General features: G+C 44.8%; 1 protein-coding gene across 1 annotated transcript; it reads right to left on the minus strand.

Moving 5' to 3' along the window:
- Positions 1 to 668: 668 nt before the first annotated feature.
- On the minus strand, positions 669 to 18,901 carry ankrd24 (ankyrin repeat domain 24). Its single transcript, XM_058074367.2, has 20 exons — positions 18,705 to 18,901; positions 17,680 to 17,768; positions 17,545 to 17,609; positions 17,419 to 17,476; positions 16,876 to 16,946; positions 16,683 to 16,789; positions 12,533 to 12,699; positions 12,412 to 12,446; positions 11,179 to 11,274; positions 10,994 to 11,113; positions 8,098 to 8,227; positions 7,847 to 8,019; positions 7,497 to 7,660; positions 6,470 to 7,110; positions 4,258 to 4,574; positions 3,886 to 4,119; positions 1,826 to 2,002; positions 1,607 to 1,765; positions 1,469 to 1,534; positions 669 to 800 (listed from the first exon to the last, which is right to left on the minus strand). The coding sequence occupies exons 1-20, from the start codon at positions 18,899 to 18,901 to the stop codon at positions 732 to 734; spliced, it is 3,135 nt and encodes a 1,044-aa protein (XP_057930350.2). The 3' UTR covers positions 669 to 731.
- Between the last annotated feature and the right edge of the window lie 1,446 nt (positions 18,902 to 20,347).

Genomic DNA, 20,347 nt, shown 5'->3' on the forward strand with positions numbered 1-20,347 from the left:
AATGTGTTTATGTTTCACATAAGGATTGGGAGTGATGATCAGTATTGGTTGATATTGGAATGGGAAAATTGAGAGACGGACAATATCCGTTAACATTGAATAGAACATTATTAGTAGAATAAAGTTGAAATATGAGTTTTTAAGGGGCACCTATGGTGTTTCTTCCAAGTTTCTGACCTATAAATGGAGTTAGAATGTTGTAGTCTGGTGTTAAACCATGCCCAAGTTTCAGAAAAGTACATTTTGGGATGCCTCCAAATGCTCATTTTGAAAAGGCGTGGTCAAACTGTTCGGCAGAGAGGTAGACTTCCTTATATCGTTCATAGTTAGGAAGCACTTTGGGTGTGTGACCAATCACAGCGGAGTGGGTGTGCCCGGAGGCGGGGGCCGCTGGTGGAATAAACTAAAACAGAGCATTTACGGAATAGGTGCAGATTCTGGAAGATCTAAAAAGGTCTTCCACTGTAACACATTAACTATAACTTTACCACTTAGCATAATCCTTGGCTGCAGTTCTTTTTCCTTCTCAGGAATTTCTCCTCTTGATGACAATGTATGATGGATGCCCTTGTCAATCAATAAACACAGAACGAGAAATCAGTGGGTGTGCGTTTAGGGTGTGCTTTCAGTAGGACCACCGTGGACTGGAGATGTTTTATTATCTAGTTGCTAGTACAGTACACATACACTGTATCGTATCATGTACAGTACCGGATGGGTGGATATGGACGTCAGTGTCCCTGCTGGGTCATCCTCAGGATCTGCAGGAGCAGACCTTGCACCTCCTCGTCCATGTGACCCTGTAGGACATCATACATCCTGATAGTTGATATCTCCTATCAGCAGCAGATTTATGATTCTCATTTTTTTTCTCTTAAATTGACACCTTTTATTGTTGCAAATTTTAGGGACGCACCGATCAATCGGTTTCAGTTGTCACTCATTGGTGATCGGGAATCGGCAGCATAAAATCCTGATCGGAACTTCCCAAGCAAATTAACAACTTCATTTCTTTTTTACAACTTTATTTGCGTAAATGTACGACTTTATTTGTGTATATTTATGACTTTATTCTTGAAATTCCCAGATTTTTTTTGGTTCAATGTGGCTCGAAGATGTGATTTTAATATGACTTTATTTTTATTTATTTATTTATATAATAAATATTTATATTATATTTATTTTCATAATCTAAACAGCTTCACTGACATAATATTATGACATATTAACTTTCTTTGGTGAAATTACTTTTTCCATATATTAAGACATTTATTCTCCTTTTATTATGATTATTATTATTCCATCCTCCCAATATATATCAAAGAGGTTATTCTCTTCATATCGATGTTCTTCATTGCCCTAAAATTTTTGCATAAATCCATATTTAATCCATATTTGGTGAATTTGTGTCCCCCTCATGCAAGAGTGACTAAAGGAACATTTATTGATTGATTTATCGGACACTGACCTGTACAGCTGCCAGCAGATGTGATCGATACACAGCCACCACCTGCTTGTGCTTTCTTTCCCAATCCTGGTAGACAGAAATCATATTCATAATAATCACAGTAATAATCTTTCAAAGTCATGTTTCCTCCCTGCAGACCTGCAGCTGTTGGTTGAGTATGGCTACCCTGTTCTGCAGCGCCACCTGCTGCCCAGGATTGCTGTGGTGCGTGTGGGGGGAGGACATGATGCCAAGGGGAGGTGACAGAGCTCCCAGTGCCTCCTTTAGCCGGAACACCTCCTTGGAAAGTTCTGTTATCTGCACAATTGTCCATCGTTGTCATCCCTGTTCCACAACCCGGTGCTGGAAAGGTCTCACCTTACGGTCCTTCTCCTTGACCAGGCCTTGGGACTCTTGGATGTTGTTGTGGAGTTCCTGGATGTGACTGGACTTGGCTTGCAGCTCCTGAAGCTGCTGCTGCACGGCCGTCAGCCGAGTCTCCGCGACCTGCCGCTCGCTCTTGTTGAAGAGAGCCTCCCTCTGCACCTGAAACACCTGCACAGGTAAAAAACACACACCCTCTTTGGGGTCCGATCTGGTGGAGGCTGCCCCAGGCATGTGGCCTGATGAATAATGCACCGGTGGCTCAAGAGAAGGACGCCACTCCAGTGAAAGTCAGCGGTATCGTTTGCACTACACGCTCTACTACACGCTCTACTCTACACTCTCCTTCACACTCTACACTACTACACTATACACTCTACACTACTACACTATACACTCTACTTCACACTCTACACTACTACACTATACACTCTACTTCACACTCTACACTACTACACTATACACTCTACACTACTACACTATACACTCTACTTCACACTCTACACTACTACACTATACCCTCTACTTCACACTCTACACTACTACACTATACACTCTACACTACTACACTATACACTCTACTTCACACTCTACACTACTACACTATACACTCTACACTACTACACTATACACTCTACTTCACACTCTACACTACTACACTATACACTCTACACTATACACTCTACTTCACACTCTACACTACTACACTATACACTGTACTTCACACTCTACACTACTACACTATACACTCTACACTACTACACTATACACTCTACTTCACACTCTACACTACTACACTATACACTCTACTTCACACTCTACACTATGCACTCTACTTCACACTCTACACTACTACACTATACACTCTACACACTGTACTATACACTCGCTACACTCTACTACACACTCTACCATACACTCTACACACTGTACTGTACACTCTACACTACTACACTATACACTCTACACACTGTACTCTACTCTGTAGAGTACTCTGTACTGTACTGTACTGTACACTGTACGCTACACTCTCTCCACTCTACTATACACTCTACCATACGCTCTACACACTATACTGTAGACTCTACACTACTCTACTATACTCCATACAATACACACCATACCATACACTCTACACACTATACCCCACACTCTACACACTCTACTATACACACCATACCCCACACTCTACACACCGTACCGTACACTCTACACACTATACTAAACACTCTACACACCATACTATACACTCTACACTATACATTGTACACACTGCTGGATCAATAATGTACAAGCACCAATGACACCAATCACTCGAGGTTCTGCAAACCAGCAACTTTGACTCAGGGACTTTACTCAGGAATCACTATCTTTTTGTAGAAACCAGGAACTTCACCCGCAACCAGGAACTTTATCTAGGAACCAGGATCTTTACCCTGAAGCTGGATCTTTACCTTGAAACCAGGATCTCTACACCGAACCAGGATCTTTACCTAGGAACGAGTAACTTTTTCCTGGAACCACAAACATAGGAACCAGGACCTTCACACACAACCAGGAACTTTAACCTGGAACTAAGATGTTTATTCGGAACTAGGATCTTTAACTTGGAACCAGGATCTTTACCCGGAAACCAGGATCTTTACTTAGAAACCAGGATCTTTACCTCGGAACCAGAAACTCTTCCCTGGAACAACAAATTTAATACAGGAACCAGGAATTCTACCCACAACCAAGGGACCAGGATCTTTACCTAGGAATCAGATGCTTTACCCAGGAAGCAGGAATTCCACCTTGGAACCAGAAATTTTACCTGAAACCAGGAGCTTCACACTCGAACCAGGAACTGTACCCTAGAACCATGAACTTTACCAGGACCCACAAACTGTACAATGGAACCAAGCAATTTACCCAGAGCCAAAAACTTTAGTCGGAATCACACACTTGACCAGGAACCCCAAACTGTACAATGGAACCTGGAACTTTACCCTAGAACGAGGACCTTTACCCTTTGTGGCCGCCACTGTAAAGCCTAATGATCTATGTGCGTGTACCTCGGTGCAGGTCTTCTCGTGTTTGCGGGTCAGATCGTTAAAGCGGGCCATCATGGCGTTGATCTCGGCCTGCATGGACAGTCTCAGGGCCTCGTGGTCCTCCTGGGAGATCAGACCCTGCTCTGCGGCCTTCTGGGACTTGAGCTCCCTCAGCTCCGTCTCCTTCTCGCTCAGAGCCTCTTGAGCTGCTGCTGCGCTGCTTTCACTGGCCAGCAGGGAGCGCTCCAGCTCTGCCTGGTAGGTCCATAAAAAACAGCGGCATGATGCTACCATACCAACCCAGCACTCCTGAATACTCCTGTCATGGAGGATCTTATGTTCCTGGTCATTTGTGGACTAGAAGTAATCCTGAAAGTGTGATCTTCCACCAACCTTGACTTTCTGGTGCTCCTCCCTCGGCACGGCCTCATGCATGGCCTGCAGTCTGGCCTGCAGTCTGGCCGCCTGCTCCTCCGCCTCCGTCCGCAAAGTCTTCTCCTGCTGGAGCTCCTGTAACGTTCCAGCCAGCTGCTCCGACACGGCGGACAGCGCCTCCTTGTGCTTGGAGAGCGGCACGGCATCTTGCAGCTGCAGGGCGTCCTGGGCGCGGCTCTCACGCTCGGCACACAGACAGTCGAGAGCTTGGGCGGCTTCCTGTCGAGCCACTTCGAGTTCCTCTCGCACCGAGGCCAAGGTGCGCCTGGAGCGCTCTGACGGGGCAGGACACCTGATCAGTCACAAAGCTGGACTCATCTTCGCACATACAGCGGAACCTCGAAAGGCGGCTGACCTCTGATTTATTTGGATTTAGAACACATTTTGCATGTTTGATACAAGCACCGTCCTACTTTAAGATGGTCCTTGGTGATGGTCCATGTACTTTTTGTCCGAGGCTGCACAGATTTTAGCCTTTTTCTTTCATCTCATATTTGCTCCCAAAAGCTAATACTACGTCGGAATGCATCAAGGTAAGATTTGACAAGCTTATTGGGTGCTAATGTGGATATTTCTTCTCTGAAAAACAAAGTCTGGGCTGGTACTGGTGGATGGTGGCTCTGTATTTGTTCAGTGCTTTTCATCCATCCACCCATCCATTTTCCTCCGCTTATCCGGGTCCGGGTCGCAGTCTCAGTTGGGGAGCCCAGGTCACCTCCTCCAGTTCCACCGGGAGGACACCAAGGTGTTCCCAGGCCAGCTGTGAGACATAGTCCCTCCAGCGTGTCCTAGGTCTTCCCCGGGGCCTTTTCCCGGCTGGGCATGCCCGGAACACCTCACCAGGGAGGCGTCCGGGAGGCATCCAGACTGGAGCCACCTCAACTGACTCCTCTCGATGTGAAGGAGAAGCGGCTCTACTCCTGAACCCTCCCGGATGGCTGAGCTCCTCACCCTCCAGCTACCCAACGGAGGAAACTCATTTCAGCCGCCTGTATCCGCCATCTCATGACCCAAAGCTCATGACCATAGGTGAGGGTGGGAACATAGATCCACCGCTAAATTGAGAGCTTTGCCCTCCGGCTCAGCTCTCTTTTCACCACGACGGTCCGGTATAGCGACCGCATTACTGCCGAAGCTGCGCCGATCCGTCTGTCGACCTCACGCTCCCACTTTCCCTCACTCGTGAACAAGACCCCGAGATACTTAAACTCCTCCACCTGGGGCAGGACCTCATTCCCAACCCAGAGGGAGCACTCCACCCTTTTCCGACTGAGAACCATGGCCTCTGATTTGGAGGTACTGAGTCTCATCCCAGATGCAAACCGACCCAGTAAACGCTGAAGGTCGCAGCCCGAAGAGGCCATAAGAACCACATCATCTGCAAATAGCAGAGACGAGATTCTAAGGCCCCCGAACCGGACTCCCTCGACACCTTGGCTGCGCCTAGAAATCCTGTCCATGAAAATTGTGAACAGAATCGACTTACTACCTGCAATACGAACCAGACTCCTGCCCCGTTTGTACAAGGACCGGATAGCAAGTAGTAGCGCGCCACCAATCCCCCCCAAAGGACGCCACAAGGGACACGGTTGAATGCCTTTTCCAGGTCTACAAAGCACATGTAGACTGGTTGGGCAAACTCCCATGTACCCTCAAGTACCCTCGTGAGGGTGTAGAGCTGGTCCAGTGTTCCGCGACCAGAACGAAAACCGCATTGGACCTCTTGTAGCAAAGGTTGTACCCTTCTCTCCAGCACCCTGGACTTGACTCATTGTCAATGCATTTTTATTGGCTGTTAAATAACCCTCCATGGGGCCAAAGACAGTTGCCAGTACCAGTACAGTGTTTTGAGGTGTTTTTGCATGTGAAATTATAATTATTTTCTATCGTTTTTTTCATATTTTGTGTGTCTAGAGAGGATTAATTAATGGGGTTTGTTATTTCCTATGGGAAAATGATCTTGTTTTTGTATGTATTGGTTTTTATCAGGCCATTTTGGAACAGATTAATTAAAAAAAAGCCAAGGTATTACTTTGCAAATGTCATCGCATTTTTTCACTTTTTTCCACAAAAAAATCCAAAGAAAAACCTGATCCCCCAGATGGCCACGTTTGGAAGTGGATTTGGTTACTTAGAGGTTCCACTGTGTTCAGATTAGTCGTAGACAGACCTGATGTGACGGAGAGCTCCGAGCTCTCAGAGTGCTGTTCTTCTTCCTCCTCCTCCTCTTCGCCATTCGCCGGAGGCCTGACTCTTTCCAGCTCCAGCAGGGCATCGTTGAGCCTCCTCGCCACCTCCGCTCTCTCCCTGGCCAGCTGCTCACACTGAAGGCCCAGGGTGACCTGCACCTCCTCCAGGTGTGAACGGGGCACACGCTTCTTCAGCTCCTCCTCGAGCTCCCCCACACGCTCCTGAAGGCGTCGAGCCTCGTTCCTTTTTGCTCCCGCGTCTCCCGACGGGGTCCCTCTTCCTGCTGCCTCCAGCTCGGCCACTTTGGGGTCTTCCACCGCAGCTTTGAGTTGCTGGACTCGCTCCGTCAGCTGCTTGATTCTGTCAGCGTCCTCGGAGCTCCGAGCGACCGCCTCTGCCTGTCTCTTGGCAAGCTCCTCCTCCAGCTCGGCCACCCTCGCCTTCAGCTGCTGGGCCTCTGGGCTCGGGCCCTGGCTGACACCTGCTGCCGGCGTATCGCCTTCCCCAAACTCCACAGAGAACACCCCCAGACGCATTTGCTCCTTGAGCTGCTCCAGCTCGGACAGCGAGGAGGCCAGCTTCTCCTTAAGAAGCTCCTCAGCTGGAGATGTCTCCTCACCACTGCAGGCAAAGATCATTTTTATTATACCCAAATCAGGGGTAGTATGATTTCCACCCAAATATTTGTATTCTTCCATTCCAGTGCCTCCTGCATCCATGTCCAAATGAGAAGGTACCACGAGCAGACGAGCTTAGCATTACTCTGGTCTACAAGCAAAATGCTTCTGGAATAAAAGTGGTGACATCTGTCTTGGTTTAGGTCACTGATGAAAAAAAGTAAGTGTTTCCGAGATACAGTATTGGGTCAAAACAGGAAATGTATGCAAGTAAGGCAAAAAGGGAGGGTAGTTTATCAGAAGGTACCATGTGTCTACAAGCAAGCACTTCTACCTGAAAGCCTGTCTGCACATTCCAGTACTTTCATTTTAATGTCCATCAAATCTTACCCTTCCTCCAGGACCCCGGATGCCCTATCAGATGCCTGAGCCTGAGACAGGCGCTCCTGCAGGGCTTCAAACTCCTTCCTAATGGTCTCATACTGGGCTATGGGCACAAAATCCTGGCTGGGGGTCTGCATGTCTGTGTCATCCTTCTCAAACATCTCCAGCATCTGTAGGGAGGGAAGGAGTAGTATCTAGACGCGTACATCAGGTAAGAGGAATACATACATTTGGTAAAAGGGAGGGTATGGCTGCCATCTTCATGAAAGTGAAGGTTTCCCGACTTTGAGGTCTGCTAGACCATGACATCATAAAGTTTATGACAACATGAAAGGCTCCAGTCAGGTGGTATCTACCTGCACTTTCAGAACTAACTCAGCATTCTGCGATGCAAGCTCCTCTATTTGTTTCTGTAATTCTTCCACGGGTTCTGTGGGGGCGGGAGACGGGACGGCGGACTCTGCATCCCCTTGAGAGGAGGTCTCATCTCCAGCAGGTGAGGCTCTGGAGCGCTTGGAGAGCAGCCTCTCTGGAGGACACAACATTGGGTAGATAGTGTCGGAACATGCGCTACACGGACACATGAAATATGGAGTCCACGACATACGTGGGAAGTCAAGCACGTCATCCAGATCCTCGGAGTCGCTGGCCCCCATCCCGTTGACTCCCTTCAGCTCCTCCATCAGTTTGTCCCTCTCAGCCTCTGCCTCCTTCAGGCGCTGCTTGAGGTGGGACAACTAGAGTGTTTCCAGACAGAAAGGGCCGACTTAGCTTTCAATTTTATTCACAATGCTTTTTAAATATAGTCATCCCTCTTTTTTTTCTTTCTTTCCGATTTTTCATCTTTTATGGCAGTTAATTGGTTCCAGACCCCATTGTGGATACGCGGATGATTCAGTATTCATAAACGGAATATTTTTGTAGCTTTTGTAGAAAGGACCCATTATTAGAGCCATTTAGACATCAAATAACAACTATGTAGTGACTTTTACACTCCTACTATTTTTTTACTTATTTGACTTTGTTTACATCGCATTTCAGGGAGCTAGTCTCTCCAATTTACCTATTCTAAACTTAATGTGTTTCAAGCAGAGTTGCAAAAAAGTTACCACTTCCACACAAATTGAGAGGAGAACCAATTTTTCATTCGATCTCAGCTGTGGCATGTCCGTCACAGCCATGGCGTGTCCGTCACAGCCATGGCGTGTCCGTCACAGCCATGGCGTGTCCATCTCGGCCTTGGCATGTCCATCTCAGCCATGGCGTGTCCATCTTGGCCTTGGCACGTCCATCTTGGCTTTGGCATGTCCATCTCAGCCATGACGTGTCCATCTTGGCCATGATTTGTCCATCTCAGCCATGGCGTGTCCATTTTGGCCATGATTTGTCCGTCTCAGCCATGGCGTGTCCATCTTGGCCTTGGCATGTCCATGATTTGTCCGTCTCAGCCATGGCGTGTCTATCTCGGCCATGGTGTGTCTATCTCGGCCATGGTGTGTCTATCTCGGCCATGGCGTGTCCATCTTGGCCATGATTTGTCCATCTCAGCCATGGCATGTCCATCTTGGCCATGATTTGTCCATCTCGGCCATGGCGTGTCCGTCTCGGCCATGGCGTGTCCGTCTCGGCCATGGCGTGTCCGTCTCGGCCATGGCGTGTCCGTCTCGGCCATGGCGTGTCCGTCTCGGCCATGGCGTGTCCGTCTCGGCCATGGCGTGTCCGTCTCGGCCTTGGCATGTCCATCTCAGCCATGACGTGTCCATTTTGGCCATGATTTGTCCATCTCAGCCATGGCGTGTCCATTTTGGCCATGATTTGTCCGTCTCAGCCATGGCGTGTCCATCTTCGCCTTGGCATGTCCATCTCAGCCATGGCGTGTCCATCTCGGCCTTGGCGTGTCCATCTCGGCCATGATTTGTCCGTCTCAGCCATGGCGTGTCTATCTCGGCCATGGCGTGTCTATCTCGGCCATGGCGTGTCCATCTCGGCCATGGCGTGTCCATCTCGGCCATGGCGTGTCCATCTCGGCCATGGCGTGTCCATCTCGGCCATGGCGTGTCCATCTCGGCCATGGCGTGTCCATCTCGGCCATGGCGTGTCCATCTCGGCCATGGCGTGTCCATCTCGGCCATGGCGTGTCCATCTCGGCCATGGCGTGTCCATCTCGGCCATGGCGTGTCCATCTCGGCCATGGCGTGTCCATCTCAGCCTTGGCGCGTCCATCTCAGCCTTGGCGCGTCCATCTCAGCCATGGCGTGTCCATCTCGGCCATGATTTGTCCGTCTCAGCCATGGCGTGTCTATCTCGGCCATGGCGTGTCCATCTTGGCCATGATTTGTCCATCTCAGCCATGGCATGTCCATCTTGGCCATGATTTGTCCATCTCGGCCATGGCGTGTCCGTCTCGGCCATGGCGTGTCCGTCTCGGCCATGGCGTGTCCGTCTCGGCCATGGCGTGTCCGTCTCGGCCATGGCGTGTCCGTCTCGGCCATGGCGTGTCCGTCTCGGCCATGGCGTGTCCGTCTCGGCCTTGGCGTGTCCATCTCGGCCATGACGTGTCCATTTTGGCCATGATTTGTCCATCTCAGCCATGGCGTGTCCATTTTGGCCATGATTTGTCCGTCTCAGCCATGGCGTGTCCATCTTCGCCTTGGCATGTCCATCTCAGCCATGGCGTGTCCATCTCGGCCTTGGCGTGTCCATCTCGGCCATGATTTGTCCGTCTCAGCCATGGCGTGTCTATCTCAGCCATGGCGTGTCTATCTCGGCCATGGCGTGTCTATCTCGGCCATGGCGTGTCCATCTCGGCCATGGCGTGTCCATCTCGGCCATGGCGTGTCCATCTCGGCCATGGCGTGTCCATCTCGGCCATGGCGTGTCCATCTCGGCCATGGCGTGTCCATCTCGGCCATGGCGTGTCCATCTCGGCCATGGCGTGTCCATCTCGGCCATGGCGTGTCCATCTCGGCCATGGCGTGTCCATCTTGGCCATGATCTGTCCATCTCGGCCATGATCTGTCCGTCTCAGCCATGGCGTGTCTATCTCAGCCATGGCGTGTCCATCTTGGCCATGATTTGTCCATCTCAGCCTTGGCATGTCCATCTCGGCCATGATTTTTCTGTCTCAGCCATGGCGTGTCCATCTCGGCCATGATTTGTCCGTCTCAGCCATGACTTGTCCGTCTCAGCCATGGCATGTTGGCTGGGCTCTGCTGGGCCAGTAGCTAGTCTCCATGCAGTATGAAAGGTCATGTAATCTAACATCATGTCTCATAACATTACTGATGGACCACAATACTACATATAACTTGTCTTTTTTGGACTAATAATCATTTCTTATTTTTGAAAAACTGATGAGGGAGCGATATTTGAACCGTGATGCAGCGAGGGACGACTGTATATATACTTTTATAAAACCTATGAATTGAATTGTGATATTTTCTGACTTTGTAGGTCCTGCACATGGAGTCATTTTGTAATGCCGTGCACCGGTAGTTCAGTACCTCCTCAATGGCAGAGAGGGCGCTCTGTTGTTGCTGCTCCAAAGCTTTTATCTTCTGGAGAAGATGCCCCCTCTCTACACGTAGACGCCGAATCTCCTCAAACACCTCCTCATCTTCCACCTTGCATGACAATATTTCATCCATAAACATGTACAAAGGATTGAGAAAGATAAAGTTCCAACTACCTGCTGTGATTGTGGAGTCTGTGGCGAGGGGGTGCGGGGCTCAGGCGACCGGGGGGTGGCAGCAGGACTACTCGGATGTGGCGTGGGCGACAAACCCTTACGGATGGAAAAAGGCCCTCCTTGTACTGTACTTTATTCCTATGTTGGCACATTTAAGACCTGGATGTAATGTTTACCTGGAGAGGGGTGCGTGGTGGAGGAGGGGCTTTCCTTTTGCGTGGGCTGGTGCCCCCTTGCGAGGCACTTGAGTGGTTGCCCAGAGTCTGTGTTTGAGGAGGAGGGCAGCATTTAGACATGGAGGAAACGAGGAGGAAAGTATGGCAAAAAGGGAACGAAAGCACACCAACACACAATGTCCTCATGCAGTCGTCCCTCGTTGACAGCGGCTCTTTTAACCGAATTTCTGTGGTATAGGATTCAATTTTAATCATGGAATATTTTCGTTGTTGGAGCAAAAAAAAAAAACTTCATGACTTTCTAAACGGGCTGCATGGCGGTCGAGTGGTTAGCGCGCAGACCTCACAGCTAGGAAACCAGGGTGCAATTCCACCCTCGGCAATCTCTGTGTGGAGTTTGCATGTTCTCCCCGTGCATGTGTGGGTTTTCTCCAGGTACTCCAGTTTCCTCTCACATTCCAAAAACATGCTAGGTTAATTAGCCACTCCAAATTGTCCATAGGTATGAATGTGAGTGTGAATGGTTGTTTGCCTCTTGCCCGAAGACAGCTGAGATAGGCTCCAGCACCCACATTGTTTTTGGAATGTGAGAGGAAATCGGAGTATCCAGTAGAAACAGGGAGAACATGCTCACTCCACACTAAATGCCCAAACGGAGATTCGACCCCAGATCTTCTGGATCTCCTGACTGTGTGGCCAACATGCGAGCTGACCAATTTGCCTCTAATTAATTTACTCTACACTTAAGCCGAAAACGTACCACTTCCGCACGGGATGGGAGGACATGCCACGGCTGACTTCATGCACTGTTAAGGTGATGTCATGGAAGCTAATGTCTCAAACAATACTGAGCACAATACTACATATCACAGTATTTCCATATGTTTGGAGTCTGGACTAATATTGGACCACAGTCTACCGTCAAACATTCATTCATTCATTCGTTCATTTCTGAAAAATCATGATATGTCAAGGGAGCGATATTCGAGCCGCGATATTGCAAAAGATGACTATTGAAAAAACATGCAGAATATGACGGCGGGCCAGAGAGGACCACGATTAACATTACCTCGTCGCCTGCGCCCTCAGAAACTACGTATGCAGAGGATGGGGAAAACATTATTTCTCATTGGGATGTATAGCATATAAGTCAAAAGACTGTGGATTTAACAGCGTACCCGGGGGTGCTCCGTTCTCCAGCATGTGGCCGATGTGATGGTTGGCCGTGCCGTAGTCGGCCGCTTTGTTTCCGAGGCCGTCCACCAGCTGTGTGTTAGCCCCGCCCCTCAGCAGGGCCGCCACCGTCTCGGTGCTGTCGCTCTCGCAGGCCAACATCAACGCAGTCCTGATTGAAGACATTAAAGCGCAATGTTAGCATATCAGCATTTGTTTTTGCTGTTTTTAGACGTGTATAAACACCACTGTCATGCTCTGTGTTAGCATGCTAACAGTGTGTTAGCATTGCTAGCATGATAACATTAGCACAGTAACATTTTTAATCATTTTCATAGGTAGACCCTATTATGCTAGGTGTATTATGCTAACATGAGCAAACTAGCATTTTTTTTCAATTTTCATGAATACAAAGCATGATAATGCATATTAACATAATTGTATTAAGATGTTTAGCATTTTTAATGGTAGGAACTACGAACAGTTTGTCCTATTATGCTAGGTGTTAGCATGCTGATGTTAGCATTGTTAGCATTCTTTGTCATTCAAACCCTTCCATGGTATGTTTTCATGGCCACAAAACAAAGGTCAGAGCACTTGTTCAGAATATTTTACCTTACCCGGTACTTTCGGCTATCATGCTAAAGTTAGCATACCAGCATTTTTTAGCTGTTTTTATGGTTAGAGACATATATAAACACCACTATCATGCTATGTGTTAGCATGCTAACAGCTTATTAGCATTGCTAGCATGATAACATTAGCACAGTTGCATTTTTTATCATTTTCATAGGTAGACACTATTATGCTAGGTGTTAGTATGCTAACATGAGCAAACTAGCATTTTTAAAAATGTTCATGAATATGAACTTGAGCAGAAAGCGCTATCGTGCAAGGTGTTAGCATGCTAAGCTAGCATTGTTAGCATTTTTTGTTATTCAAACCCTTCCATGGTATGTTTTCATGGCCACAAAACAAAGGTCAGAGCACTTGTTCAGAATATTTTACCATACCCGGTACTTTCGGCTATCATGCTAAAGTTAGCATACTAGCATTTTTTTGCTGTTTTTATGGTTAGAGACATATATAAACACCACTATCATGGTACATGTTAGCATGGTAACAGCTTATTAGCATTGCTAGCATGATAACATTAGCACGGTTGCATTTTTTTAATCATTTTCATAGGTAGACACTATTATGCTAGGTGTTAGTATGCTAACATGAGCAAACTAGCATTTTTTTAAATTTTCATGAATATGAACTTGAGCAGAAAAGCTATCATGTAAGGTGTTAGCATGCTAAGCTAGCATTGTTAGCATTCTTTGTTATTCAAACCCTTCCATGGTATGTTTTCATGGCCACAAAACAAAGGTCAGAGCACTTGTTCAGAATATTTTACCATACCTGGTACTTTCGGCTATCATGCTAATGTTAGCATACCAGCATTTTTTAGCTGTTTTTATGGTTAGAGACATATATAAACACCACTATCATGCTATGTGTTAGCATGCTAACAGCTTATTAGCATTGCTAGCATGATAACATTAGCACAGTTGCATTTTTTATCATTTTCATAGGTAGACACTATTATGCTAGGTGTTAGTATGCTAACATGAGCAAACTAGCATTTTAAAAAATTTTCATGAATATGAACTTGAGCAGAAAAGCTATCATGTAAGGTGTTAGCATGCTAAGCTAGCATTGTTAGCATTCTTTGTTATTCAAACCCTGCCATGGTATGTTTTCATGGCAACAAAACAAAGGTTGTTCAGAATATTTTACCTTCCCGGTACTTTCGGCTGTCATGCTAATGTTAGCATACCAGCATTTTTTTAGCTGTTTTTCTGGTTAGAGACATATATAAAACACCACTATCATGCTATGTGTTAGCATGCTAACAGCTTATTAGCGTTGCTAGCATGATAACATTAGCATAGTTGCATTATTTATCATTTTCATAGGTAGACACTATTATGCTAGGTGTTAGTATGCTAACATGAGCAAACTAGCATTTTTTTTAATTTTCATGAATATGAACTTGAGCAGAAACTTAGCGCTATCGTGCAAGGTGTTAGCATGCTAAGCTAGCATTGTTAGCATTTTTTGTTATTCAAACCCTGCCATGGTATGTTTTCATGGCAACAAAACAAAGGTTGTTCAGAATATTTTACCTTCCCGGTACTTTCGGCTATCATGCTAATGTTAGCATACCAGCATTTTTTTTAGCTGTTTTTCTGGTTAGAGACATATATAAAACACCACTATCATGCTACGTGTTAGCATGCTAACAGCTTATTAGCGTTGCTAGCATGATAATATTAGCACAGTTGCATTTTTTATCATTTTCATAGGTAGACACTATTATGCTAGGTGTTAGTATGCTAACATGAGCAAACTAGCATTTTTTTTAATTTCCATGAATATGAACTTGAGCAGAAACTTAGCGCTATCGTGCAAGGTGTTAGCATGCTAAGCTAGCATTGTTAGCATTTTTTGTTATTCAAACCCTGCCATGGTATGTTTTCATGGCAACAAAACAAAGGTTGTTCAGAATATTTTACCTTCCCGGTACTTTCGGCTATCATGCTAATGTTAGCATACCAGCATTTTTTTAGCTGTTTTTCTGGTTAGAGACATATATAAAACACCACTATCATGCTACGTGTTAGCATGCTAACAGCTTATTAGCGTTGCTAGCATGATAACATTAGCACAGTTGCATTTTTTTATCATTTTCATAGGTAGACACTATTATGCTAGGTGTTAGTATGCTAACATGAGCAAACTAGCATTTTGTTTAATTTTCATGAATATGAACTTGAGCAGAAACTTAGCGCTATCGTGCAAGGTGTTAGCATGCTAAGCTAGCATTGTTAGCATTTTTTGTTATTCAAACCCTGCCATGGTATGTTTTCATGGCAACAAAACAAAGGTTGTTCAGAATATTTTACCTTCCCGGTACTTTCGGCTATCATGCTAATGTTAGCATACCAGCATTTTTTTAGCTTTTTTTTGGTTAGAGACATATATAAAACACCACTATCATGCTACGTGTTAGCATGCTAACAGCTTATTAGCGTTGCTAGCATGATAACATTAGCACAGTTGCATTATTTATCATTTTCATAGGTAGACACTATTATGCTAGGTGTTAGTATGCTAACATGAGCAAACTAGCATTTTTTTTAATTTTCATGAATATGAACTTGAGCAGAAACTTAGCGCTATCGTGCAAGGTGTTAGCATGCTAAGCTAGCATTGTTAGCATTTTTTGTTATTCAAACCCTGCCATGGTATGTTTTCATGGCAACAAAACAAAGGTTGTTCAGAATATTTTACCTTCCCGGTACTTTCGGCTATCATGCTAATGTTAGCATACCAGCATTTTTTTTAGCTGTTTTTCTGGTTAGAGACATATATAAAACACCACTATCATGCTACGTGTTAGCATGCTAACAGCTTATTAGCGTTGCTAGCATGATAACATTAGCACAGTTGCATTATTTATCATTTTCATAGGTAGACACTATTATGCTAGGTGTTAGTATGCTAACATGAGCAAACTAGCATTTTTTTTAATTTTCATGAATATGAACTTGAGCAGAAACTTAGCACTATCGTGCAAGGTGTTAGCATGCTAAGCTAGCATTGTTAGCATTTTTTGTTATTCAAACCCTGCCATGGTATGTTTTCATGGCAACAAAACAAAGGTTGTTCAGAATATTTTACCTTCCCGGTACTTTCGGCTATCATGCTAATGTTAGCATACCAGCATTTTTTTTAGCTGTTTTTCTGGTTAGAGACATATATGCCCAATATAAACATTCAGAATAAAAATAAAAAGAAGTGGCATTGCATAATCTGAGTCATGTAGCAGAATATTTGTTGCACAGGCTTTTAAAATATCTATATTAGCTAAGTACACATGTAGAAATGTTTTCTCTTAACTGCCTGCTTTCATCTGTCTTATATCTTGAATCCTTGACTTAGCACCCTCCCAGCCATCCAGACCTTCCCTGATGAATCCGTCCATTGTTGCGATAATGACCCCACTGAGATTTGTGGCACTCGCCCCCACTCTCTCTGTCAAGCAGTCAGCAGCTGCTACAGCCACAGCGTCTACAGCGTTTGCACACAGGAAGCGTCGTGTACCTCCCCTGGTTGTCCTGCGTGTCAGCGTTGGCACCTCGGCCCAGGAGGAAGGCGCACAGCTCCGCTCGGCTCATCTGGGCTGCGAGAATTAGCGCGGTGGCGCCATCCTTGAAGGAGGCGGAGGGGGTACACATGCAAATATTGTTGAGGTGACAATGCAACCCTGAGGTAGGACTCACACATTAGAACCTACCCCATCCTGGATGTCCAGGTCGGCTTTAAAGTCCCACAGGATCTCCGTACAGGACAAACAGCCACTGACCGCTAGACAAAACAGTGATTACTGATGCTTACATGGAACAGTCTGGGGATTTAGTATACAGTATACTGACCCCTGACCCCAGTATATTGTCATGTATTGTTCCGTGAAATGGCCTTGCTGTCTCTGCATTTTCAATGAGCGTGTCTGCTAAATGTCCCGCCATGGGGCCAAGAAAGTTGTGAGCGGCAGCAATTTGATGCAAAAGGTGAGAAACATTGTTGTTCATAATTCATAAGGAAAACACGCTAAGCTTTTCTTATAGTCACTCACATACACCCGACCTAGAGATATGGAAAAACAAGCGCCGGTGGCAGTGACGTATGCTATATTTACCTCCGGATGCCGTGAACATGTTAACTGAAAAATGTGTTAACCAAGTCGGATGTTAACCGAGGTAACGGTGTATATATCTTTATGTCTTCCAGGCCTCGTCTTCCATTCTACTGGGGTAAATATGCTCGCTAATGAAGGTACCTGCATGATGGAGAGGTGTCCTCCCAATGGTGTCAGTGAAGTCTACTTCCAGTCTCTCCTGTCATGGATATGACGGAACAAACGTCTCCCAGTCCGCTCATACGAGAATGACTCAGCTTTGTTTACCTGTAGAAGTCTCTTTAAACACTCGCTTTGTCCGTTTTTGGCTGCGAGGTGAAGGGCACTGGAACCTGGTGGTTTGACCCATGAGACCGAGATTCAACTTTAGCATTATCGTATTTTAGCATCAAAATAACATACCGCCGCCGTCTGTGACATTGAGGTCCGCGCCGTGGGAGATGATGACCTCCAGAGAGTCCAGCCGCCCTCGAGATACAGACAGATGGAACCTAGCGGAAGGATGTGCACACTAAGTTGCATTAATTCACACACCGGTGTCCCGATGTTGGCCCGATAGCAGCATAAGAATGGGATATCAGTCGATATCAGCTGATATCGGTATCGGAAATGGAGCGTTGGACAATATTGGCATCTCGGTTTTTGGCAGAAAAGCCAATATGGGACATCCCTAACTAGCATTCATGGAGCAGGGTACCCACTTTGACTGGCGTTCACCCTTTAGTGTGCAGATGTTCAGGAGGAGGAGTGATCCCTGGATCGTGGACTTAAGATTGGCGGCCTTGGAAACCCAGAATGGTAAGTATAACTGACTTTGGTTATTCTTTTAAATCAGCTTCTTCCTGAGTGTAGGGAGGTCTTTATGCCCTGTTTGAGCCCCCAAAGTAAACAAATGTCTGTAAAAAGTTGTTTATATCAGATGTTTTGCGGCCTTGTCGCTATCATGGAATAGTGTTTAGATGACACAATGTAAACAAGACACATAGTTCTTGTTTGTTTTTTCCTTTGCGTACCGGCTGAATGGCATCCTATTTCAAAATGTGTTTCTAAGCATACTTTCAAGCTAAATGCGTCTTGTAAAGATGTTCCTTCATAGCAGTCATCAGTGAAATGATCACTGCAAACAACAGAACTGAAGGTTCTCCTTCAGAACAATACTCATCTAAGGAACTTGCTTCCTAAAGTTTCCTCTTTTGGAAAAGAAAACAAACTTCCAGTATGACTGAGATACTGTGAACATCCAGCAGCAACACAACATTTTGGCATGACTACCATTTGGAGTCCACCATCTACCTCCACCAGTGTTTGTTTACTCTGCTTGAGCTGAAAAAGGTGTAAAAATAGAATGTAGAAGACAGTTACAAAGTATATATGTTATTGTTAAGTCATATTAATATTACATATATTTGCTTCCAATTGACACTTACGCCGACTTGCCCTCAGCATCCAGCTTGGTGGGGCAGAGGCCTTTTTTGAGGATGAGGGCAGATACTTTGTCGGCCTCGTTCTGTTCCACAGCCTGGAGGAGCCTCTCGTCACTCTTGCTCCAGTCCTGGCTCTGAAGGGATCCCACCAAAAGAGCACAGGTATCACACACACACACACACACACAAATACACAACATGCATGATATGATGCAACAAAGAGTACAGAGCAATGACTGCAATACCAGGACCACAGGAAGGACACTTACTAGGGGGGGGTAAAAGATGAGTTAAAAATGCATGTAGGAATAATACAAGGAACTGGGGGGAAGATTGGCAAGAGAATATGGTGATGCTTTGACAGCCTCGTAGAATAAAGTACATTGACGGCAATACAGTTGTAAATTGATGAAAAAATACGTTTAAAAATGTGCAAAAAAATTTTTACATTTATGAGAAAAAGTGTATTTACGAGAATAAAGTCATAAATTGATGAGAAAACAGTCATAAATGTATGAGACAACACTTTATTATGAAAATAGTCTGAAATTTTAGAGAGTTGATTTATGAGAATAAAGTCAATTTACAGGAATTGATGAAAAAATAAGTAAAAAAAATTACAAGAACAAAACTTGTACATCTATGTAATTTACAGGAATAAAGTTTATATATAATGAATAAATAAATGTACGAGAAAACATTTGTAATATGTCTTGAATAAAGTTGTCAATTTACGATTTTAAGTTGTCAATTTTTTTTTATTAAAAAAATAAAAAAAATTGACAACTTAAAATACAAAAAATACAAAAATACATTGTTCCAAATATACAAGAAAAACTCATACATTTCTGAAAAAAAAGTTTATATATAATGAATAAATGTACAAGAAAACATTTGTAATACATAACTTTATGTGAATAAACAAGAAAAATTGATGAAAAAATACATTGTTCTAAATATAAAAAAAAAACTCATAAATTTCTGAAAAAAAGTTGTGAATTTATGAGAATAAATTCATAAATTGATTAGAAAAATGTGTAAATTTACGAGACAACACTGTATTACACTTATTAATATTTTGAGAATAAAATTGTCAATTGATGAGAAAAAGAATCGAGTCATAAATGTATGAGAAAAAACTTAATATTACAAGAATAGTCTGAAATTTTACAGAATAAAGTTGTTTACGGGAATTTACGGGAATTGATGAAAAAAATAAGTACAAAAATGTACGTGTTTAAATGTGTAATATTACGAGAATAAAGCTGTAAAGAGACCGCTATGAAAAGAGGGGACTTATGTGACCTTTGGCCTAAATGTCTGGGTAAAATCATCAAGATGATAATTATGAGGGAATGATGAGGCTCGTAGGCATTCATGATATTTACACTTGGTCATGGTCCAGCAGAAAGTTATTGGTATTAGCTTACAAAATATATATACATATATACGTATATATCATGCATCTTTTTTCTCTCTCTCTTTGTGTGTGTGTGAATAATTAAATGCTACCTGAGCTGTGACGGCCATTGTGGATCTGCTATCCAGCAGTCTTGAGACCGGGCACACACTGATGTTACGATACGGAGTCCCATTCAAACACACTCCCCATCATCAACATAAATATCTACTAAACGCATAACCAT

This window comes from Doryrhamphus excisus, linkage group LG4, assembly GCF_037039965.1.
Source record: "Doryrhamphus excisus strain RoL-2023G ecotype Guam linkage group LG4, RoL_Dexc_Guam_v1.1, whole genome shotgun sequence".
NCBI lineage: Eukaryota > Metazoa > Chordata > Actinopteri > Syngnathiformes > Syngnathidae > Doryrhamphus > Doryrhamphus excisus.